Below are 25,636 nucleotides of genomic sequence, written 5' to 3' on the forward strand. Positions count from 1 at the left end.
ACATTTTTTACTTCCTTCTCCCCCACCCCTCACAGCAAGTAATCCAATATAGGTTAAACATGTGCAATTCTTCTAAATATATTATCATGCGGCACAAGAAAAATCAAGTCACCTGTATGTGCAAGAATGTTTGTAGCAGCCCTTTTTGTAGTGGCCAGAAACTGGAAACTGAGTGGCTGCCCATCAGTTGGAGAATGGCTGAATACATTATGGTATATGAATGGTATGGAATATTATTGTTCTGTAAGAAATGACCAACAGGATGATTTCAGAAAGGCCTGGAGAGACTTACATGAACTAATGCTGGGTGAAATGAGCAGGACCAGGAGATCATTATACACGGCAAGATAAACGGCATCAGTTCTGATGGACGTGGCTCTCTTCATCAATGAGATGAAACAAATCAGTTCCAATAAAGCAGTAATGAATAGAACCAGCTACACCCAGCAAAAGAACTCTGGGAGAGGAGTGTGAACCACTACATAGCATTTCCAATCCCTCTGTTTTTACCTGTTTGCATTTTTTATTTCCTTCTCAGGTTAATCTTACCTTATTTCAAAGTCCGATTCTTCTTGTGCAGCAAAATAACTGTATGGACATGTATACATATATTGTATTTAACATATATTTTAACATATTTAACATTTATTGGTCTACCTGCCATCTGGGGGAAGGGGGGGAAGGAGGGGAAATTTGGAACAGAAGGTTTTGCAAGGGTCATTGCTGAAAAATTCCCATGCATATAACTTGTCAATAAAAAGCTATAATAAAAAAAAAGAAATGTGTATAAAAAATGAATGTACATGTATAACCTATAAAAAAAAAAAAGAAAAACCAAAGAAAAAAGAAAAAACCACTGCTGTTGGACTTTTTAAATTGATAATTTTGTATAGTCTGAGGATGATGTTATAAATATACAAATAGCCATTGGCAGAAAAAAAGGTTCCCCACCTCTGGACTAGATGGTTTTAGAAGTCCTTTCCAATTGTAAGATTTTCTGTGTGGAGAGATTGCTGGGTCTGGAGTCAGGAGGACTGAATTGACAGAAGATCCAGTTCAGGTGAGAGGATTGAAATCATGGCTATTCATTCTCCTTGGGCAAAATGAGAAAACAGGCACAGAGAAATTAAATCGTTTACCTAAGATGCCCAAACAAATCTGTGGGAAAATTAGGGCTTTGAAACGAGGTCCCTGGACTTCAGTGTGCTCTTTTTTAAACACACCTTTTGAACTCAGAGTTAGGGTTTTATGGGGCTAAGTAAAGATTTTTTGGAGTAGGTGAGGTAATAGAGGGTTGGACACATCGCTGCAAAGACAACTAACTCCCTCTTGACCCTCTCTGCTTCTGTATATATGTGTATCTGTATATTTGTGTTGTAAATTTAAATAATTTTTAACATTATTTAATGTTAAATTAATATAATTTTATTTATTATTATTATAATAAATATTATATTTTTTATATATAAAAATATAAGGGTCCTTTTCCGCTTTGATTTCTTTGCATTGTGAGTTTATTATTAGGTTAGAAAATATGCAAAGTTTAGGGATTTCCGCCCTAATGCAAATTGCTTTTCCCAGTCTGAACGACCCGCAGGACTGCATTAGCATATTAATGGACCTGCGTGTCCTTTCCCGTAACTCCTAAGCGATCCCTGCTAGAGCCTTTTTTCTCCCCTCCCCCCTTCGCTCTCTCCGCCCCGCCCCCACGTCACTTGCTGTCTCCCATTACACCTTGTGAGCCGGGATTGCAAATTTGCATTTGTATTTGTAAACAAGTGGTGCTTAATGCATGCTTATGGATCGCTACTATGCGATCGGCATGATTTCACGTGGATAATTGTTAAAATCGTTACGGCGTGTTAATGGACGGAAACAATGCTGAGGTACCTAAGTTCACACCTTTGAGAGTTCACACCTTTGAGAGTTCACACCTTTGAGAGTTCACACATTAGAGTCACAAGTCACACCTCCCACAGTCACACTCTCGGAGGAGGACTCAGCCTTGGGGTGTGTCCCTCCAGAAGCATACAGAAGGACGAGCACTAGAGACTTCGGGCAGATGGAGAAGGAAGCTTCGGAGAGCAGAGGAGGGAGCGGCAGGGGGCGATTTGGAAGAGACAATAAAGGACCGGACTTTAACAGCGGGCGGCCCTGGAGGCCGCCTCCAGAAGCTCCCCGAGAACGGTCATGTTTTAGAGAAGAAGAACGCTACAGATCCTATTGTTTGTCGCTTCTACGGGTTAGAGAGGGCTGGAGGGGAAGAGAAAATCTGGAACTCAAGATTTAAAATGAATGTTAAAAAATAAATGAAATTAAAAAAATAAAAAAAATAAAAAAAAAAAAAGGTGGGTTGCCTGCGCGGGGGACTCGCAGGCCTGGTGTTTGTGCTCCTGGGCCCGGACCGCCGCCCCGAGGCCCCAGCTTCCCCAGGTGGCAACCGTTATCGTAAGGAGCGCCTCTCCCCCGACTCCTCCTCTTCCCGCCCGAAGCGGCGCCAATGGTTTCGCCCAACTCACCCAGCACGTGGAAATCGGCCTGCCGCCGCTCCCCTTAACTCTCCACACGTGGTTTCTCCCACGGCGGGGGCGGGGTCAGGGACGGGGGCGGAGGCGGGGGGACGGGCCACGACCGGGGCGGGGCGCATATTAGGGACGCCAATTGGTCAGGGCGGGAGTAAACATCCGGTGTGGGCGTCGGCGGAAGTGTGAGCCGTTCCAGGCTGTGGCTGCGCTGGCCGCGTCTGGCGGGGAGCGAAGGCGGGGCTGGGTCGGTTCCGGTGAGGGTCCGGAGCGCGGGTTGGGTTGGGCCGGGCGGGCGGGCAGGCGGCCCGGCGGCATGGGCTGGTGCGCGGCGCGCTGAGGTGGACGCGAGCTAGGGGCATGGCCGGCGCTCGGGCCGCCGCCGCCTCCTCGTCGCCCTCGTCCGGCTCTTCCTCCGCTTCCTCGTCGTCGTCCTCGTCGTCGCCGCCGCAGGAGCCGGGGCTGGCCGAGCTGCTGGAGGAGTTCTCCCGGACCCAGTATCGGGCCAAGGACGGCGGCAGCGGCGCGGGCAACGCCAAGGTACGGGCCGGGGAGGGAGGCCTTCGGGGCCCCGGGCTCGGTTCCCCTTCCCCTTCCTGCCTCCGGGGAGAGCGGCTAGTCTTTGTTTCCCCTCGAGCGTCGGGTCGGGGCTTTCCCTTCCGTCTGGCCCCTTTCGGGGGCCCCTAGACTGTCCGCTCCCCACGGGCAGGCACTGATCTTGTCTTAGAGCTGCGAGCTCCGGCGGAGCTGAACACGAGCCGCTTTTTAAAGACCCCTCTCCCCGCGCCCCCAGCCTAGCTCCGGGAGAGTCGGCAGGGGTTCCCCAAGTCGCTCGCGCGCCGTCCCCCCTGTCGGAAGCTCGTGCGTGCTCCGGGGCGCCCGCGTCGGGTTCTTGGGCCGGCGGGCCCTCCGAGAGCGGCAGCCCGCTGCGGGCAGCGACCATCCTGCGCTTTCTCTCCGCATTTCCCGGGCGTCTCGCTTCAGGCCAGGCCCCCGGAGACGCTCCGTAATCCGCCAGGGCCCTCGCTGGGTGCCAGTAAAACCTTGTTTCTCCGGACCTGTTTGCCCTGTCTCTGTCCGCGTTGGTTCGTGCTTTTGGGGGCAGGGTATCCGGGCTCCGGGGCAGAGGCCGCTTTTACATCCCCGGCGCAGTGCCTGTGGCCGGTCAGACTGCACGGGGGAGCCCGGCGCAGCAGGACGCCTTCAGTGAGCGCTCCTGGGCGCGGGACGGACAGCCTCCGGCCTGGGTCAGCAAGGTCTGTCTGTTTTCTGTTCCTGCCCGAACCTGCCGTTTCGGGGCTGCAGGCTATTCAGCCCAAGGCCTCACTCGGGCAGGGCGTTCTGCACTCCTCTGCCTTTCAAAAACGTCCCAAGTGAATTCGCTGTTCTGTTACCTCGGCTTCTGTGCATCTATTTCGTTCATAGAGGATCTGGTTTAGGGCCACAGAGCATCTGAGCTCCATCTGCTTGCAGAAGTTTCAGCCATTGGTGTTTGCCGTGGATCCTACTATTAGGGATAACTTCGTTGTAGTCTGTTTCCTCTGGTATTTAGTTTTTAGAGGATCCGTTTCACTGCCACAGAGCTTCTGAGTTTTGACTACTTGCAGAAGTTTCAGCTGTAAGTGTTTGCTGTAGATATCGCTATTAATGATAACTTTTAGGTAGTCCTCCATGCTTTCTTCCAAAGCCCAGTACAAATATTATTCCTTTTGGCTTTTATTGCTGGGAAAGGTTGTGACTTACCCTCCCAATTAAGCTATCCTCGGGTCACAGCTTTTGCTGTTACTGTTTTGACACCTGTTTGAATCAGAAACAGTTGTCTTTCCTTGAGGTCTCTGATAGCTGTTTTTGGAGAGCCTTTGTCTAGCTTGTAGACAAAATAACTCAGAGTTTTGCTTTCCCTCCCGATTATTAGGCCAGAGGTGATTAAGAACTCTGTGCTTATACTGCTGCCCGGTGGGTTCTTCCGGACTAAGTATCACTACCCAGGAGCCTAGCTGAAAAATCTAGGGCCAGTAATCGGGATTGGGACCGATATGATAAGCTAAAGGGGGGACCCAGGGGAATGTTGACAAGCAAAAGTTTATTCCAGGTAAACCCGTTGATGTCTTAATAGGGATAGATTCTTCCCAGTAGCTTCAGCTGTGTGCCCAGTAAAAACACTACTGTATGTTTAGTTAGGTTTTAATTTCTTTTCAGGTTGAACGAATTGAGAAGAGATGTCTAGAGTTGTTTGGCCGGGATTACTGTTACAGTGTGATCCAGAATTTGAATGGAGAAATCTGTGGCCACTATCCCCGGTACATTGTGTTCTTGGAGTATGAGAGCTCTGAGAAGGAGAAAGACACGTAAGTGGCTACTGATTACAGATAAGGTGCTTTCTATGATTCAGCTTTGAGGCTGGTGCTGCCTGCATCTGACAGTTTATTATAGGTTAGCACCTTCACGGAGTTATGGAGTGCTTTCACTGCATTGGTTTTATTATTAAAATGCTTCGGGAGTAGAATTTATGTAGTTGTCAAGTTTATTTTTTCCCCCTTTTATCCCCAGTCCACTATTGGGGCTTAAGCTGATTAAAGGGGAAAAAATCAATTGTGACTAAAACAAATTGACTTCATAAAGTCATCATGTTTAATGGAGAAACCCCTAGCCTCAATTCACCATTTGGGGACAGATAGGAGTCTTTTTACTGAATTGGAGCTTACAGAGGCTTGATAAAGTCCCCATGAACTCATGGCTCTTTGAGGAACAGAAGAAGGTTTATAGTCATAAGAGTGATCAGGAAAAGGAAAAATTATTGATGAGGCAATGAGGGCTGTGCCAAGTCAGTTCTGTTATTCAATATTCCAAATGCCTTCTCTTATAGGATCAAATTTAATTATTTCTGGGGGGAACCTTTCTATTTCCCCTTGGGGGGGGGCTATAAATTTAAATTCCAATCTCCTTACCTAAAGAAGGGCCTTCCTTATATTAAAAACATAAGATATTATCTTCAACTAAAAGTTGAAGATAATAGCAACATTAGTAGTATTCTCTCAACCTGCTCAACCTTAACCTGTTTGGAAAAGGTAGCTTCTTTTGGAGGCCTACAGTTACTAGATTATTTCCAAGAAAAAGCAGTGTTAGGCATTTGACCCAATTCAACTTTCTAACCAAGATTTAGCTTTGCCTTTTGTTGCCCTAACCCAACATACAGGGTGGAGTTGTTGAAGCCTATAGGTGCTACTCTGTCCATATTACTGAAAGTAGAGGTAGGGTTTCTGGGTTAAAAACTTTATACCTGAAAAGCTTGTAAAGTTAGTTTTTATGATATCATATAATAAGGTACTTGACATGGCAGTGAGAGTGGGTGTTGCCCTTGAAGGGGAAATTAGGGGAAGAGACTGCATGTAAAAACAAAGTAGTATAATTTGTTTCTTAAACAAGTCTGACTTTGATCTTGTTGCTGGATTTTCTTCAGACTAAACTAAGTAGGCCCTAACTCAATTTTAGGAGCTGTTTAGGAAGGGGGATTATGCCATTGCTTGCAATATGGAGACAAATAACTAATCCTAAACATTAGCAGAGTTGAGGGAAGAAGACCAAATCTATTCAGGTAGAGGCCTGGACAACAGGAGATACAGCATGGGGAAGATTCAATGCTATATTCCCCAGTAAATGGAAATCTTGGGGAGAAGAAACAAATACAGAGTTTGAAAACTGAGTAGCAATAGAGCCTATTAAGTTCTTAAACATATTTTTATGACAGTTTTTTCAGAAGAAAGTTTTTGGCTGACTTATTTAATAAAAAAAGTAAACTATTTTTATCCACTTCTAAGTGAAGGAAAGTAGTCCTAAATGAGGAAATTGAGGAGTGACTCGGTTTTTCTTCAGTTTTTTTTTTGTTGTTGTTGTTGTTTGGTCTTTTTAATAAAGTAGCTCATATATTGGAATAAGAATTTACATTGACTTGGGTCCTGGGTGGTCTGAGATTTTCTTGGGTAAAAGTTAAAACCTATTAAAACGATTGAGGAAAAATTAGTAAAACTTATAACTTTCCCTGAACCCATAACATCTGTAAGTGATTAAAAGCATCATAATTATATCCCTCCCTCTTTCTCTAGCTCACCTAATTTGTTTAAAAATACGCATTTCTCACAACTAGAAATTTTTATTCATTGTATTCTCAGTCCCTGGCACATAGACTTAATAAATACTTTGAGTGTTCTATATAGTAGAAAAGGGGGAAAAGGATTCGGCTTCCTCTTATAAATTTTTTTTTTTTGATGGGGACAAGAAAAGAAATCAAAAGTATAACTTCTCCTTGGCCACCACCTATTACTGGAAGTGAGAAATGGCTGTTTGTGCAGTATATTTACTGGCTAGTGATTTTGAAAATGTATGAAAGCAAGCCTTTGTTTTGGGGAAGTGGTATTTGAGAATGTGTTCTGCTTTTATTTGATATTGAAACTAGTTTCTAGGTGTCAAGGGGTACCATTATTAAACTTAGCAACTTAGCCATCAAGCCAAAGCCTACAAATACAGAACAGCTTCCTGGTAACTTCTCTACCCCCATCCCTTCCTTCCATTTCTTTGGGTTCAATTCCTTTTTTTTTTTTTTTTCCCTTTTTGATTTGAGCCAGTCTGTTGCTAGATTCTGAGAAATATTATCATTTAGAAAGTTTTAAAATGCTATGAGGCAGTTCCTCTCCTTCTACACATCCCTCTTTATTCCCTAGGGTACTTGAAAGTTCATAATGCAGCCAAGTGACCCGAGCATGGTCAGAGTACTGACTATACCCCCTTTCTGTTGAGCAGGTTTGAAAGCACTGTGCAGGTGAGCAAACTGCAGGACCTTGTCAACCGAAGCAAGATGGCCCGGTGCCGCGGGCGCTTTGTCTGCCCAGTCATCCTCTACAAGGGCAAGGTATGGTTTATCTGGTTAAATAATGACTTGGAGCATCTTTTCATATGACTAGAAATAGTTTCAATTTCTTCATCTGAGAATTGTCTGTTCATATCCTTTGACCATTTTTCAATTGGAGAATGGAGTATGGTTTATCTGGGAACACAGTAGGAACATAACTAGGCTCCTGTGGCATTCCTGCAGGTCATTGTTCCCACATCTTCCAGGATAATGATATGTCTGTACTTAGATATTTAGAGATTAATATTAGGCCAATTAGGTAAGCCAGATGGTTAAATTAGGTAGCCCTGATGGAGTGGAGAAGGAACAGGTATTTCAGTGCCCAACACAGTGCTAATCTATTTACAAATAAATGATTCTTTGATTAAAGGAGTTCAGAAGGGATTGAGCCAAATAGATTTGAGTATTTAAAGAAGGGGATGCTCTTGGTGTGGGGAGTAGTAGCATGAGCAGAATTCAGAAGGTAAGATCCAATAGGAGGGATTGTGACCTGTAGAGGAGAGCATGATGACCAGTTGGATTTGTGGGAGAAGATACCTGTTAAGCATATTGAAAGATATAGGCCTTTGCAGGAAATAAAAAAATAAAAGCTGGGTAAAAATTTTGGACTTGGTAGGGAGTCTTTGTAGGGTTCTTAATTGGGAAAGTGACTTAACTATTTTTAGAAAAAATTATTCTAGTAATGATTTACAGGATAAATTGGAAGAAGCTAAAAACAAGTTTAGATTGGTAGAATAATCTAGATATGAATGACTTGGTTAGGGTAGTCAGGGGGAAATACGAGAGACTGCAGAGAAGAAATAGCAGGACGCTGCTGGACTCATTCTTTTATATGCAGATAATCACAAGATTTTTTTTTAAGTCTAGAAGAATAGAAAAGTGGGGTAGTCTGGAAAGGGAAGCTAATTTAACTAGGGGAAAATAAATTCAGCTTTGAATATATCTAATGTTAGGTGATGGGAGTAGGGGATGCTGGTACATTAAAAGTTGAGTAATCAGACAGGTGGAAATAGCAACTAGAGCCCAGCATCTGAAATAGACTTGGCAGTCTTCTGCATAGTTGTAACAGGCAAAGCCATAAAGAGTACGTGACTTTATGAAAAGAGTATATATAGAACACAGATTCTTTACCCAGAGTCTGAATTTAATTTTTTTTTGTTAAATTTAATATTTTTTCAATTACATATAAAAACAACTTTAATACTTTTTTCAAACTTAGGAGTTACATGTTCTTTCCTTCCTTTCCTTTCTTCCCCTTGAGAAGGCAATTTGACATAAATAGTCTAGTCATGTAAAACACATTTTCATACAAGTTATGCTGTGAAAGAAAAAAGAACAAAAAACCCTCAAGAATTTTTTTTTTTTAAGTATCTTCAATCTGCATTCAGGTTCACTACTTCTTTCTTTGGAGATGGCTGCACCATTCATCATGAGTCCCTCAGAATTTTGAATCATTATATTGCTGAGAATTAGCTAAGTTATTCACAGATCATCGTACAATATTGTTTTTACTATGTATAATGTTCTCCTGGTTTTATTTATTTCACTTTGCATCTGTTCATGACTTTACAACTTTTTCTGAAAGCTCCCTGCTCATCACTTCTTATAGCACAATAGTATTCCATCACAACCTTATGCAAAATTTATTCAGCCATTCCCCAATTGGTAAACATCCCCTCACTTTACAATTCTTTGCCATCACTACAATTTGTACATTTTTTGTACAAAAGGGCCCTTTTCCCTTTTTTATGATCTTTTTGGGATACGGACGCAGTAATGGTGGTATGCACAGTCTGATAGCTCTTTGGGTATAGTTCCAAATTGTTCTTCAGAGCAATACTAACTGTGCTTTAGTATTTTAATTTTCCCATGTGTCTTCCAAGATTTAACACTTCTTTTGTCAGATTAGTCAATCTGTTATGTTGATGATAACTCAGAATTATTTTAATTTTCATTTTCTCTAATCAGTAATGATTTAGAACATTTAGTCGTGATTATAACTCTTTGATTAGTCTGAAAACTGCCCTATTTATGTGAATTTGATTTTTTTTTTAAACATTTTGGTAACTGTATTTTAAAATCTTGGTTTGAGAAGAGGTACTTCAGACTAAAGCTTAGGTTTCACCAGACTGCAAGATCTAAACCCCTGATCTGGAAGGAGGGAAAAGATTTGGACACTATTGGAACATAATGAACAGGGGGAGGGGAAGAAGGAGAGGGGTAGCAAAGGAGTCATCTCACTTCAAGACTGAACTTTTTACCCTTTTGTTTCTCAGGCACTCCTTATTTTAAGTTAATTGTATTGAATATTAAAGTGAAAGCACTAATAAAAATAAGGAAATAATTGCTATTACAGACCTGTCAATTTTAAATTTAAGGAATTATCAGTTCAGAGGGCTTGTTAAGAAGTAATGCCCATTGCTACCAAAGAATGGTATTGCATGTCAGCACCAGGCACTTTCTCCCCTCTTCCCCCTTTGTTAGAAGGGAGAACTATTCTAGAATCTAGAGGTTTTTGAGAAATTGCTTATTCATACCAGGGCTGGTGAGGTGTTCGGAAGAAATTCTGATTTGAACTATGAGATACGAAATGGTTTCCTGGAGGCATTATTCTACTTGTTTTCCAATATCCTATATGCTTTAGATCATATCTTTTTCATTCATGTGCCAGGAGAAGAGAACTTATTTTTACATAGGTGCAAACCTGACTTTGTTATGGGAATTAATGAGGATAAAGAATTTGCTTTGTAGAAAAAAATGTTGCAGCTTGCTTCTGTCAAGAACACATTCTTTGTCTTTGATACCCCTATGGACAACGAAGGACTCTAACCAGATGACTTCTGAGGTTTCTTCGAGTATTAGCGAATTATCATAGATAGACTCAAACTCCTCTTCACATAGACATTTCTACTTTCTGCAACTGGAAAAGAATATATATTGAGGTCAGGGGCACTTTGATGTGATGAATGTCAGCTGAGCCATCTCATCTTTGCTTTGTTTTCCCCATTTATAGCTGGGAAATAAGTGTTAACCCCTCTCCACCCTGGGCCATGGTGAGAGTGCTTTTTGGATTGGGATTTGTTATTGTTGCTCTTGCACTGGAACTCTTTAGGCAGAGCTTGCATAGAGTACAGGTGAAGGATGCTGCAGAGATGCTAACTCGGATCTGAACTGCTCTCACCCTTGGTGAATAAGGAAGTCAAGAGTTGGAAGGTTTGCTCTTTAAGGAATAGGTCTTGAGGTCATATGCTGTAAGAAGTTGGAAGGTAAGGAAAGGAAAACGGCTTAATTTGGATGTTGATGGTCACTGGTAAACCAAGATCTTGTGAGAAGCCAACTTCTTGGTCAGTAAGCAGGAAAGCTCCTTTTTTTGGGCCAGGTGCTGATCCTCAGAAAGAGACAAAAGACAGAATCATCCAGGAACAATATGCAAACAACTATGTATATACATTATATATGGAAAAATGGAAAATAATTAAAAGACAGAAGGCTCTAGAATTGGGAGTTTAGGAAAGGCTTCTGTAGACCAGGGCTTCTTAAATTTTTCCACTTGTAACCAGTTTTCTATCAAGAAACTTACTTGACACTCATATAGGTATATAAAATAGGTATGCGAATCAAATGTTTTTGATCATAAATTCACAACCCCTACATTCAATTACAAGACCTGTGTGGGATCGTAAACCACAGCTAAGGAAACTGGATTATAGAAAATAGAATTTTAGTGGTAGAATTGAAACTAAAATCTTTTTTTTTTTTTTTTTTTTTTTTTTTTTTTTTTTTTTTTTGCTGGAGTCATCCTAGATACTTTCTGCTATCGTGTGCTGCCTCCTTGTGTAAAAAGGGCTGAAGTGCACCCTGCTCCTGCTTTATTTATTGGAGGGATGGGGAGGGGCCAAGTGACTGTTTTAAAAAAAAAAAAAATTCATATTTGAGGGTTTTGCTCAGCAACTTTAGTTGCCCTTCATTATTTCAAATTGCTTCAGCCAGAGGAGCTGTGTTTCTTAGGTACTAAAAGAACTGGAAGGTGAGATTGCTGAACAGCTGTTAGCAATCCCTAAAAGATCATGGAAAATGAAAGTTGTCTTGCACAATTAGAGATGGAAAAATGTCAGACTAAATGGGGGGGAAGGGAATGGGATTAGAAATTTTAGGCATAGTGTTTTACTGTAATTACCTGGAGAAATTCTAGAACTTAAAAAAAAAAATCTTATGTTGCATTCCCATCCGTATATATCTTCTTCCTTCTCCTTCCCCTAGCTTACTTGGAGCCAGAGAAGTTAGATAGTTCAGCAAAGCCAACATATCCATCTGTTGTGAAAGTATATGTAGTATCTCCCACTTTGGGGGGGGGGAAGGGAAGAAGAGGCAATTTTTTTTTCAACTTTTCTCTGAAATTGTTTATTATAATTGTACATGCCATTTTTTAAATTTACATTTGCATTATTATTGTGTAGTTTTCCTGATTCTGCTTATTTTCCTCGGTCAGGCTTTTTATTTATAGTCTTCCTTACTGCACAGTAAAAAAATATTCATACAATTGAGGCACTAAAGATAAATGGCTTGCCTTTATCTGAAGTAAGATTTAAACCTGGCTATTCATAACTTCCAAGTCCAGAACTGTATCATGCTCTTAAATCTGGACATCTATTCTTTTTCAGTGCTTTGTTACTATAGAGAATGTTGCTATGAATGTTTTAGTGTACATAGAACATTTCTATCTTAGACTTTTTTTTTGGGGTGGGGGGGTATGACCAACAGTGAAATCTCTTGTGTCAAAATGTGTGGATATCTAATTACTTAGCACGATTTCAAGTTCCTTTCTGAATAGAACTTCTTCTAAGGGATGGTTAGTGAATATCTAAAAAAGAAAATGGTGATCCACAAGCATGGCTTCAACAACAGGTTATACCAGATCAACTTTTTGCTTTTTGCTTTTTTTTTTTTTTTGACAAGTTCTTTAGACAGATTGATAAGGGAAATGTTATGACTACATTTTACCTTTAACAAAATATTTGATAGTCTCCTAGATTGTTTTTATGGAACAACATGGTGATATATAGGATGCATGACAGTACAATTAGATGGTTTCATAAAACACCAACCTCTAAAAGTTCACATTGATTCAATGTGAACTTAAAAGGTGGCAATATCAGGTAAATCTCTAGGACTCTTTTGACCCTTTGCTGTTTAATGTTAACAGCTTGAATAGAAGCATAGATGGTATGCTTGCCAGAGTTGCAGGTGATATAAAAGGGATGGCTAGGTAACAGATTGTTGACAGAGTCAAGTCCAAGTCCAAAACAGTCTCGACTGGTTGTAATATGGAACCAAATCTAGTAAGGTCCAAGTTTAATAGTAATAAATTTATGTCTTGACATTTACCAAAAAAAAAACTTTGCATTTATAAGATGGGGAATGTGACTAGACAACATTTTTCTCCGAAAGACTTTGAGAGATGGGGTTTGAAGATGAAATTGGATTTTTGTGACTAAAATACTATTATACTTACATCAGATGCTTTGTAAGCAAAACAGAATTTATTAGCTCAAAAGAAATGTGAGATGCAAAGATTTAGATCCATCTCCATTCCAAATGTATATACTAAATATTTTTGCCCGACCTTAGTAGAGCCTTCCTAGCTCATTGATTTGATCAGCCAGCCGGATACTACATCTTGACATTTCCCCCCCCCCCCCCCCGCCCCAACATATTGTTGTCATCTTTATCAAGATCGAAGGACTACAACCAACCAGTTGTTGATTATCAAGCAGTTCAATATGGTAGCCAGAATAACTAATGTGATCTTAGAGGTGCATAGGTTCCAAGACTAAGAAGATGGTCGTTCTATTCCTGTCGGGTCACAGATGAAATATGTTCCCTTTTGGAGACCACATGTTAAAAGATCATTGTTACTAAAGAGTACCTGGAAATATGCAACCAGAATTAGGAATGGCCTCAAGCCACTAGAGGATCAGTTGAAGTAATGTGCAGAAGAAAGCATCCTTGGAAACAAATGTTTTCAAAAATATGATGAGCTGTCTTAAGTAGAAATAGCAGAGAGAGATCTGAGGTTGGAATATGGTAAAATTTGAAAGGATGAGAACTGCCCCTAGATGAAATGAACTGTGGTTGGAGGTAACAAACTCCCTTTCCTTAAAGAATAGGAATATATAACCACTTTTGAGGGGAAAGCATGTATTGACCAAACAAGGTCTTTTCCAGTTCTGAAATGTTGAGAATGTACATCTTGATTGAAACCAGGTCATTAAAAGCAATGATTACAGCAACAAATCCATATGCATAAATCAAAGCAAAACAAAACAAATTCACAGAAACCAGTATTCTGTGGATTGTCACAAAATTCATAGATTCGATTCTTTCCCCCCCCCCCAGTTGTGTGCTTTTTCTTGGGCTCCCATGTATGTCCCTGTGTTTGTTTGTGGGACTTAAATTTCATATTTTAAAAAGAAAGATTGTCCATATGTTTTGATTCGTAAGTGTTCTCTATTCTGAATTATATATCCTTGTTGGTCATCCTTTATTGATTTTTGTATTTGGGAGGTATATCTATACTACCCTTCCCAATTACCTTAGCCTTGTGTTTTTCGGATGAATCTTTAGCTCTGAAAATGCTATTTCTCTTTCAGCATATTTGCAGATCAGCAACCCTGGCTGGATGGGGGGAGTTATATGGACGCACTGGGTACAACTATATCTTCTCAGGTGAGTGCTCAACAAAAATCTCCCTGAATGAGAATATGAATTCTAAAATTCCCATCTTGCCCTATCTGCTTTTTCTAGTATGAGAATGGGATAAGAGGAAAAGGAAGAATAAGGCATCCCCATCAGGAATGGAGTCAGTAGATAATGAGCATATAGGAAATATCTTAAGAATTGTCTTGAGCTAAAGTGGATATTGCCCTGGAAAGTGCTTGGTAAATGTTTATCTTGGTGTGGAGCCACAATTTTGTGGCAATCGGTGCCACTTCTGTGAGAACAGCGACCAAACATCTATATCTTTGTCAATAGTACCCTGATTCTGACTGATTTCTCTGACAGGGGGCTCAGATGATGCTTGGGCAGATTCAGAAGATATCACAGAGGATGACTGTACACTTCGGTCAGTATTGAGTTGAGAATAATTGGGGGAGGGATTAATTGACTTTGCACTGTTTCAAGACTGAGTGCCCATGTGCAGGACATTGAGCTAGGCATTATGGGAAGTGGGCTGAAGGACCACACTGAACTGAAACAAGGTTCCTACCCACGAAGACCTTGTTTGATTAGTAGAGAAGATAAATATACAGCTAGAATTTGTTAGACTATGATGAGGGCATAAAAGCAAAAAAAATAAAAAATTGTTTGAGTTCACAATCAGGGAAAGATTCTTTTCAAGTGAACACAAATTCACATGAAGCTTTTCTTTTCCTATGTCTGCCCACCTCGAATAAATGGCAGTTCTTAAAAGTAGATTCATTGATTCTCATCCATAAATCCTTTTACTCTCAAACATGGATTTTTATATAGTCTATTGGGGGAAAAAATCCTATCTGATAGAATAGTATAGAAAGCTGACTTTATTCTTTTATTTCATTGCCCTACTTTAGTGGTATGAGTGAAGGGGAAAGAAGAGAAAAATTGAGGTGTTTTCTGAATGTTAAAAAAAATTTTTTTCTATTTTTTTTATTTTTTTTTCTAGGAAGAATTTTAAGTTATTTGAAAGGCTATCAAAGAAAATAAACTTCAAAAGATAGGGTGGGATGGGATGAGGGAGAAGTATTCCTTATTTGGGGGGGGGGGGAAGTACAACTGTTGTAGTAAAACAAGATTGTGAACATGTTAAGCACTTCAGTAACCTTCTGGCATCTGGGGAGCAATAGATTTCTGCCTGGAGCTTTGGGAGAGACTACCCTTATACAGAGACTCTAGAACTCCCCCATATTTCTGCCCTGCATGGGTAAGCCTATCTATGCTCTAAGAAGTCAGTTCTTTTTTTTTTTAATAAAGCTTTTTATTTACAAAACATGCATAGGTAACTTTTCAACATTGACCCTTGCAAAACCTTTTGTTCCAAGTTATCCCCTCTTTCCTCCACTCCCTCCCCTAGCTGGCAGGCAGTCCAATATATGTTAGATATGTTAAAATAAATGTTAAATCCAATATATATGTACATATTTATATAGTTTATCTTGTTGCATAAGAAAAATCAAGAAAGAAGAAAAAACAAAACAAAATAAAATGCAACCAAACAACAAATAGTGAAAATTGCTATGTTGTGGTCCACAGTTCCCACAGTCCTTTCTCTGGGTGTAGATGACTCTCTTCATCACTGAACAAGTAGAACTGGTTTGAATCCTCTCACTGTTGAACAGAGCCATGTTCATCAGAATTGATTGTTGTATAGTCTTGTTATAATCTCCTGGTTCTGCTCATTTTACTCAACATCAGTTCATTTGTCTCTTTGCTTCTCTGAAATCTTCCTGCTGGTTTTCTTACAGAACAATAATATTCATATACCATAACTTATTCAGCCATTCTCCAATTGATGTGCATCCATTCATTTGCCAGTTTCTTGCCACTACACAAGGGCTGCCATAAACATTTTTGCACATATACGGGTCCCTTTCCCTCCTTTAAGATCTCTTTGGGATAAAATCCCGGTAGTAGTACTGCTGGGTCAAAGGGCATGTACAGTTTGATTAATTTTTTGAGCAAATTGCTCTCCAGAATTATTGGGTCTGTTCACCATACCACCAACAATGTATCGGTGTTCCAGTTTTCCTATATCCCTCCAACATCGATTGTTATTGTTTCCTGTCATTTTAGCCAATCTGATACGTGTGTAGTGATATTTTGGAGTTCTCTTAATTTGCATTTCTCTGATCAATAGTGATTTGGAGCACCTATATGAGCACAAATAGTTTAGATTTCTTCTGAAAATTGTTCATTTCCTTTGATCATTAATCAGTTGGAGAATGGCTTGATTTCTTATAAATTTGAGTAAATTCTACATGTTTTGGAAATGAGGCCTTTATCAGAACCTTAGAAGGGAAGCAACCTGAGAACATTTTTACATTCAAAGTTCTGAGAAGTCTTTAACGGCTTAAACTTCTTCTGCACCTTCCAGCTTCCAAGAGCACTTCCCCATTGTCTTGTTTGAGCTTTTTTGTTCTGTCAACTTGGGCAAATCACTCCTAGCCTCATTTTTCTATTTTGGAGTTGCAAAAGAATAAAGATTTAACGTAGTCTTGCCTTCTGATTTTATGAAATGGGGGCAATGGGGTGAATGTTTGGGTCTAGGAAATAGTGGTGCTGGGAGTATAGGGGTTTGGTGTGTTTCAGTGTTTCCATTATCATATTGTGTCTCAGACTTCCTAATACGTGCCCTTTCTTAAGTTCCTCTTGTCCCCGGTGGAGTTGTATTCTCATGTACTTAATGGCCTCCCTACAAACCTATCAGTCTCAATTGTATTTGGGGATGGTGAATATCTCAGATCCTTAGGTCCAAGCCTGATCTTGATGTCTCTCACACTCTTCCTGAGCAGTATTTAGGTAAGAGGAAAGAAGGAACAGTGGGTGTGGTGAAAAGGACATTTAGTAGTGACTCCATCTTTTCTGAATTGCCCAACTTTGTGGTGAATCAAAGGGATAATAAAGGGATAATAACAATAAATATAAGCACAAACTTCTCTGAAGCTTTAGAGAAGCTTAAGGATCAGACAAATGTTATCTCTCTCACTCTCCTGAAGTTCTAGGCAATATGAATGGACCTGCTGTTTTCACAAGCAGTTGATAAAGTAACTCTTAATCTGTCTCCTGATAAGCGTTTAATTTGGTTTCTAAGTCATGTAGATTGAAAACTGACTTAAGGGCTATAAACAAAAGTGGAAAATAATCTTCAACTAGAAATGAAAGTATCATCCCCCAGCTTAGCTTGGCTGTCTCAGTTTGCTGAAATTATTTGACTTGTCAGAAATAGCTTGTTTCCTATTTCCATGCTGCACAGTTGCTATTCTTTGAAGTGCATCTTTTTCAGAGAGTCTCCCATCTTAGCACTCTCTGGAACCAATTGGTTAGTTGACCTTCAGTGTTTGGGTAAGTAGAACTTGTGAAACTTACGAAACTACTCACCTTGGTCTTCTTTGTTTCAGAAGTGCTGACAATCAACTTTTTGATAAGGTTAGAGGACATGACATCAAATTGCTTCGGTACTTATCAGTCAGATACATCTGTGACCTAATGGTGGAGAACAAGAAGGTTAAATTTGGCCTAAAGTGAGTATGGTGTGTGAGCCCACACTAAGATAAATATATAAGTAGTGATTTCGTGAAATTATACTGTTAAAAAAGGCTACTTGAAACCATCTCCTGTTTCCTCTGTCCTAAATCCTAAATCATCTTAGATGAATTAGAACTTCTTTACAAGTTTTAAAGAGAAAAAGTGGTTTTCTTGAGGAGCAATACATGTCAAGGTCAATGTCCAAAACAGCAAGTAATTGTTAACTTGATAGAGCTTTATTCATCCTTTCCTCTTTTAATCATAGTCTCTATTTAAAATATTACCAGATACTGTTTTTTCTTCTCCTGTAGTTTGTCTTTACCTTATGATTGTTATGGTATAATAAGTTGGAAAGTGGGAGGTCTGATTTGACAGTGCAGTTCCAACTATGTTGAAACTGCTCTAAGTATAAGCAATAAGATTCAAGTGGTAGGATAGTCTCATGTCCCCTTATACTCCCACTTTTTGCTGTGGTATTAAAAGAAATGACTGGTCCCTTTCCTTCTGTGAGGATAAACTGAAGGGAGCAGGCTAGAAACAGAATCTGATTCATGTCTTCCTGTCTTAGTGTAACTTCTTCTGAGAAAGTGGACAAGGCCCAGCGATATGCCGATTTCACGCTTCTTTCCATCCCATATCCAGGTATGGTTCCTTTGAGACCACATGAATGATGGCCTTTGGTAAAGACTGGGCATCTTCTATTGGGTATGAATGAAACTAGAAAATTTCTGGGTGGTAGCTGGTCTTTTGGTGGGTAGGCGTCTCTGGTTAGAGGTGACTTGTTCTCATGTTCTAAATTGTCAGTGTTCTGAGATGGGGAGAGAAAGGTGTGGCAAAAAATTAAAGGTATTTAAGTTTTGATTACATATGTCTTAGTAAGCTGAAAATGATGGAAAGAAGGAACCAGAAAGGCAATAGAAGGCTCAGTGAATTGTCTGTGGGGCATGATGACTTTTTAAGCATATTTTTCGGGTAGCTATCCCCTTTAATTTGGACTGTCCAAGGAGATTGGTATACATAAGAGCAATTCTAACATCCTAAAAGGCACAGAACAGCATGAAAGTGAAATCCAGATAGCATGGTGAAGAAAGTAAGATATTATCAGTATGGTGAGCACTTTAGAGTTGCTTAACCTTTTTTTTCTTTTCTTTTTCTTTTTTTTTTTTTTTTTTTTTTTTTTTTTTTTTTTTTTTTTTTTTTGAATGGGTACAAGTTTATTACTGCTCAGAACCTTGATTTAAATAAGACATAAAGGAAGAAGAAACTCAAAGCATAAGTGGTTAAGTGGTGCACAATTAATAAAACACAGTAAAGACACTAAAACACATCACCACCACCACCACTCCAAGGAAGCACTAATATCTGAATTCCTTGGCTGAGAAGACTCACGGTCACAGGAATTGTTCTTGAGAGAACAAGTAAAAATTTTCAGTAATTTATATTGTACATAGTAAAACAATTTAGCCATGGATAAATGAAACTATTGGGGATTCATAACATAATTCCAGGATTGAGGAACTAAAGGTATAATGCTCCATGTTTGCAGCATTACTGCTTTCTAACTAAATGTTTGGTGGAGTCAGTATAGGCCTGAATATCTCAGTTGATTGTACCTGCAGGTTTTTACTCCAAATTCCCACCTATTTTTTTCCATTCTCCTGGCCTTTGTTTTTACTTAAGCCAAACTAAGACCTATATCGTTGAATTTCATTACCCTTCACTTTGAGAGATGAAACTGAATGAGGCTAAGGAAAATTTAAATGTGTCCGAGGTTATGTACATGAGTGGCAGACCTGGGATTTGCCTTCAGCAACGAAGCATGACTCCCTACTGCAGGGGAAGTGTTTGGCCATCAGGACTAGCTTAAGTTATTAGGAGGGTGAATTATTGGTGAAGGAATTAGTTCGAAAGGGCAAAGGGTAGATAAGAGTAGGACCAACCACATGGCTTTCATGCCAGTATTCACCAAATATTACCCCAAAGGTTCTCCTAAAGATTGGCGATTTGTCCTCACAATCTTGTCCTGATTGTATTATAGCAGGGTATGTAATATATACCTAAATGGATTTTTCACATCCTTGGCAGAAAAATAAGATGGAGATAGTTTCAAACTCCTGATCACTCCTGTCAGGTATGCCCTTTCCAAAATGGGGTGATGAACCAAGCAGGTAGTTCTGAAACATAGTTGTGACAAATTATGTTCATAGCTTCAAAAGGGAGCAGCTACCTGACCCTGATCAGAGGTCTGGGATTGTAAACTATTTTCCCTGGTCTAGATTAGAACTGCAGCATCAGTTCTGAGGTATGTAATTTAGGCTGTAGTCCAAAGGCCCTCCTGATGTTGGGGAGGTGGGAGTGGGATGGAGAAGATGCTATAGTAGCAGAAAGTTGAGAAGCATGTCTGGATTGTTGCTCTCTTCTCTGAGCAGGTTGTGATTTCACACTTCTCCCCTGGGTATTTTGACTTTGTCTTGGTGCCTTTAAAAGACTGCTTGGTAATAAACATCATGTATTGCCCAGAGTCCTAAACTTACCTAATTTCTATTGCTCTCTACTAGAGCTGTTTTAGAAATGTGACCCTCATCTGAATTGAACCTTGGGTCCTCTTCTTTGATTTGAGTTTCTACAATTTGGGAAAGCAATACATTTCAAAAGAGCTCTTGAGGTTCCCCAAGAATAACTTGAAGTGTGACTGAAGATTGCTTTCTGACATCTCGACCAAAAGCAATCAGAAGCAAGGTACAAGGGATTAAAGTTCGTGTGTAACCAAAGCTGAACAGTAAATGAATTATTAGGTGTTTCCCAAGCCCATCTTCTCCAGATTCCCTTATTGAAAGGGATTTTCCCCACAGGAATCATGATTATGAACTTGGCTTCTAGGGTTACCAGAGTCTCTGTTCAGGCCACAGTAGCATGGTTGCTTTCTGAGGACTCTGACTTGAATGTGTAACAGTATGGTATGGTACAAAGCATAGGATACTGGATTTGAGCTCGGAGACTAGAATTAAAATTCTAGTTATGACATTAGATGAGTCACTCGAATGAGCCTTGGGCTCTTCATCTGTAAAATGGGATTGATTTTTTTTTTTTTTACTATTCATCCTCACAGGGTGTTTGAAGGCCCAAATAGTTAATGTATGTATTTTCTGACTCTAAAATGCTATTTACTCTAGTATTTTACTAAGATGATTTGAACTGAAAGTAAACTATACCTATGTAGTTGGAAAGTGTTGTTAGTGATGTTTCCCTTAGATTTGACTCGGCAAACACTATATACACCTGTCTATTTCAACTACATAGTAAGGACATGGGAAGCAATGGTTTCTGACAGTAATATAGTAGTGTACCACACTACAGTGTACGGAAGTAGTACAGTCATGTAATGTAGTCTTTGGGCATCTGAGCATCCAAACTATTTAAGATCCCTTTGAACAAAACATCAGTAGACTGTTTCTTCATTCTCTACACCCTGTTTGGATTCAGAACTACTCTGAAGGCTCTTGTATGTTATATTACTACCTGGACTCTGCGAAGTGTATAGTAGGGGTCCTTCCAGTGAGTGCTACCTTCCTTTCCTTTCTTATTTGTCTGCTGGACTAGTACCAGAGAATAAAGGAAAGGAAAGGGGAAAATGTAGTCGGTGTTTTTTAAAGTTAAAATTCTAGCTCTAGAAGTGCTGATTCTTCTGAACAGCTTTTGTAAGCTGATGCAGAGTGGAGAAACATTGAGTTGGAGGCTGAGGTTAACCATACTTGATTCTCCTGCACTGAGGAATCTTGGCTTTTATTCCAAATGAATTCTAGAAGAATACAAGTTCCCAAAGGGCATCTCTTATTTTCTCTTCCTGTTTCAGGCTGTGAATTTTTCAAGGAGTATAAGGATCGGGATTACACAGCAGAAGGACTTGTTTTTAACTGGAAACAGGTACAGGAAATAATTTGTAACTAATTTGGGATTTGTGTGGAGGAGGGTTTAGTGGAGGCTAAGAACAGCTAAGGGAATTCATTTAGAAGGAAAAATCTGCCCCCTCTCTTCTCCCCCCCTACCTCATTGTCTCCACTTATCGATTTCTTTTCCTAATTCATTCAATCTTTTCCCTTTTTTGCCTTCTTCTTGATATCCCAGTCTCCTATGTTAGAGAATGTTTGGCTCTAATACTCTAGCACTTTCTTAAGCTGATATGAAAAGTTCAACAATAGAAAAAGGAAGAATTATCTCCAGCAACACATGACATCTAGGGGTAGGATTTGTTTTCTTCCCCATTAACTGAGCAAAGAGTTGAGGGAATTACCTTGTAGGTTGGTTGGAAGTTTAATGGGAGCTGATTTTTGCCAATTGCAAGTCACATGCCAGCCTGAAAACTTTTCATGATAATTAACCAACTAAAACTGTCACTGCATCTCAAATATGTCTGTGTAATACTTGGATAAAACATCAAGGTCTGCTCTCGTACCTGCTGAAGATGGTTCCTGTAAATGACCACTCCCTCTTCTCGTGTACATTCTGTGCTTCTCACAAGTCTCTCTTTTCAGGATTATGTTGATGCACCATTAAGTATCCCTGTCACTCTGACTCGTTCTTTGAACATTGACTGGAATGAGTACCAGGTAAGGAAAGGATTGGGGGTTATAGGAAACAGATGAGAGTAATTCATGAACACTTGTGGTAATCTGAACCAAATTTGTCCCTTACAGGAAAAGTGTGGGGAGTCATGTGGTACAAAATGGGTTTGTGCTTAACCCGTTTTAAATTCTGTTCCTCATTTGCTTCAGTTCTACTAAGTTTCTCACGGAAATTTCCTACCCCCAGTAGACTCCATTTCTACCTTTTAAATTTAAACGAACTTTGACTTTCATTTTATCTTTGTATTCCAGTTAATATCTTCCCTTCTAAGTTGTCTAGCTTTCTATAGGAAAGAACTATGACTTATTCCTTGTGCATCTGGCATTCATTGTTAGGTGAATGAATAGAGCTGGCCCACCTAAGCCTCTGTTCAAGGACTAGCCCTGGAGGTATGATACTTCTAGGATAAAACAAACTCCTTGACTGGTCTTAAGCCACTTACAATCATGTTCCAGGTTTACTTCATGTTCTACTTCACACATGCTATGGGCCAACTTCTGGGTTAACTTGTGCCTCAATTCCATGTGTCATCATCTGCCTCCTTGTCTTGATAAAGGCTGTGCCTCATTCCTGGAATAGACTTCTTCCTAATGTTCACATTTTACTAATCCCTAACTCTTCAACATTCAGCTAAAATGCTGTATCTTTTCCCAATCTGTCTTATTGTTTGTTCCTTCTCTCATTTAGTTTGTGTGTGTGTGTGTGTGTGTGTGTGTGTGTGTGTGTGTGTGTGTGTATATATATATATATATATATATATACACACACTTAAATTTTGCTGTATTGTTATCCATTCAGTAGAATGTTAAACTTAAGGCCTGGCATTGCCTTATTTTTTTTGTGTATCTCTATTCCTTTATATTTCACATAGTAAAAGCTTAATAAATGTCTGCTGGTCCTACCACCCCCTCCAAAACAAAGGGGAAGAAGGGGGAGGATTGATATACTTTGTGGCCAGGAATAGTGGAAAAAACTGTCTGAATTAATTAGATTTTTGGGCTTATTCCTGTTCCATTACCACTTGTTGAGGACACCTGATGTAAGTATATCAGAAATCTTACCATATGCACCATCATGGCATACAGCCCATGTTGGCTTGAGTGATAGGGCTTAAATACAAAGCAGTATTATTGGCCTTGCCTTTGCAACTGGTCATGAACATTACTCTTCTTCCTCCTGCCTTATATCTATTATATTCTTATGGTGAAGGAAAGGAGTAATTGGCGATATAAAAAATGTTTCATGTAGAGCTTTTCTTGTGTTGTGGGGAAAGAATGAAGATAAGTGTGCATATAGCATTAGTGCCAGCTGCTCTGTTCCTTTTTAGTTTAGAAGGGCAGTAATGGTTGCCAAATAATGATGTTGATTAAAGTAGGAGGTTGAGTCCAAAGTTCAAAAGAGTCTTAGACAAAATTTCAGAGTAGCGTGTGAATATCTTCCCAAATCTCCATTCGGGACTCCATCTCAAATTCTTTTCTACCCATCAGAATCTTTTCCCACAGAGCCCTGGATAGAAATTGGAGCTAGGCCTTATGTATTAAGGTCTTCATAATTATTAACCATTTCTGAAGTTACATATTTAAAAGACTGATAGCTCATCTGAAAATAAAATTCTCCTATACCTCCCTTGTTTGTATTTAGCTGTTTTCAGGTTTCAAATGCTGTGAGGTATGAGCTTTTTTTGGGAGCAGGAACTGTTTTTGCCTTTGTTTATGTTCCCAGGCTTTAGCAATGTCTGAACCACCGCATTGCTGAGGAGGGAGGGGAAGCTGCTTAGTCCCAGGGTCACACAGATAGGAAGTGAGAAGCATCTGAGGCAGGATCTGAACTTGGGTCCTTCTGACTCCAGGGGTGGACTCCTACCTTCCCAAGTTGTTCTCTTTCCCTCCTCCCCATCCTAATGTATATTTGAGACTCTGGAAAAGTCCTGTTAATGCCTCCCTTGGACTCTTCAAGCTTGTCTTTAAATCATCCACAATACCTGGTTGTTGTTGCCACTGAAGGCAGGGTGTAGGAAAGGAGCTCTTGAAGCTGAATACTAACTACTTCCTGCAAGATGACCTGTGGGGGCCAGAAGCCAGTTGAATCTCTAGGCAGAAACTTAATATCCCTATGATCTCTCAGCTTTGGTTTCCTGAAGTGTAAGGTAGCAGTAATAGCATCTACTTAACCAGGTTTTGATGAGGATTAAATGAGAAAATAAAGGGTTTTTTTTTCCCAGTCATAATCTATATTAAATGCCATTTATTATTGGTATCATCTAGGAAGGTCACTTAATGTCTTGGGTCTCTGTTCCCTCCTCCCTAAAATAAAGATTAGATGGAATGATATTTAGCTTTTTCATGACCCCAAAACAGATACCTTCTTCCTTATAGAAGCCTGCCTGATCTGCAGCACTGACTCACACACCGTATGGGCTCACTTCTCTTCCAAGGGTCCCTGGGCAGAAGAACTAATTCTAGCGACAAGCAAAAAAGATGTTTGTTCCACTTCGGTCAGTAGGTTCTTCCCCAGCTTTGCTGCTGCAGTGAATGTAGAAAAAAGACCTTTTTGGGGGAGATGTAATTTTAAGTAAAAGCCTATCCTTTTGTCCTTTTCTGGCTATCAGACTGAACAGTGACATCAACTGGTTGCTTTAGTCTCCATTCTTCTAGTGACCTTGAGCACTCCAACTGCAGAGAAGTAGGAGTTTAATTCTGTAGGAACAGGTTCCTTTTCCTGCACAAGCATTGCATGAAAATGCTTCTAGAACTGTTGACTTCCTTTCTCTCCCCCCCCCCCCCAAAGTCTCTCCTCGTTTTCAGTAGCATGGGTGTCCAGATCATTACATAAGAAAATAGAGACTCTGGCTAGGTTGTCCTTTTTGTTCATTCAGCACCAGGAATCGGTCATATCCCAGTCAGAAATGGGTAAATTTTATTGTCCAATTTTCGATTATGAAGTCTTACATCTTTACTCTGGGAATAATAGCCTTTGGATAGCACTTAATGTGTTTTGCAAATATCTCAATTGATCTCCCACTAGATCTGTATCTATGAACCAGCTCCTGTTTAAGGTTCTTTCTTCCAATTTGGCAGTCTATTGGTTGGTGTTAAATCCTAGCTGTGTCTCCCATGCATTTGGTTAACTTGCCAAGCAGTTATTCCCATTGGAAACACTGTTTTTGTCCTACCCTGTAATCATGAGGGGCCTTCTTATGTTCTTTCCCTTGAAAGCCTCAAGCCTCAACTTTCAAATTTGCCGTCTTTCTTGACCTACCTTCGGTATTTGATTTATACCTTCTTCTCCCTCCCTTACACCCTCT

General features: G+C 40.0%; 1 protein-coding gene across 5 annotated transcripts in view; it reads left to right on the forward strand.

Moving 5' to 3' along the window:
- The first annotated feature begins 2,668 nt into the window (after nt 1–2,668).
- Nucleotides 2,669–25,636, forward strand: part of MTMR14 (myotubularin related protein 14) — a 40,295-nt gene continuing 17,327 nt past the window's right edge. For 2 of the 5 annotated variants that reach the window (XM_031954606.1, XM_031954624.1), the window contains exons 1-9: nt 2,669–3,062; nt 4,722–4,870; nt 7,320–7,428; nt 14,079–14,154; nt 14,491–14,551; nt 17,583–17,705; nt 18,278–18,351; nt 21,563–21,633; nt 22,242–22,316. In XM_031954606.1, the coding sequence (XP_031810466.1) occupies nt 2,883–3,062; nt 4,722–4,870; nt 7,320–7,428; nt 14,079–14,154; nt 14,491–14,551; nt 17,583–17,705; nt 18,278–18,351; nt 21,563–21,633; nt 22,242–22,316 (918 nt within the window). In that variant the 5' untranslated portion in view covers nt 2,669–2,882. The remainder of the gene's footprint in view (nt 3,063–4,721; nt 4,871–7,319; nt 7,429–14,078; nt 14,155–14,490; nt 14,552–17,582; nt 17,706–18,277; nt 18,352–21,562; nt 21,634–22,241; nt 22,317–25,636) is intronic. The other 3 variants (XM_031954620.1, XM_031954634.1, XM_031954612.1) reach the window with 2 other exon arrangements.

This window comes from Sarcophilus harrisii, chromosome 1, assembly GCF_902635505.1.
Source record: "Sarcophilus harrisii chromosome 1, mSarHar1.11, whole genome shotgun sequence".
NCBI lineage: Eukaryota > Metazoa > Chordata > Mammalia > Dasyuromorphia > Dasyuridae > Sarcophilus > Sarcophilus harrisii.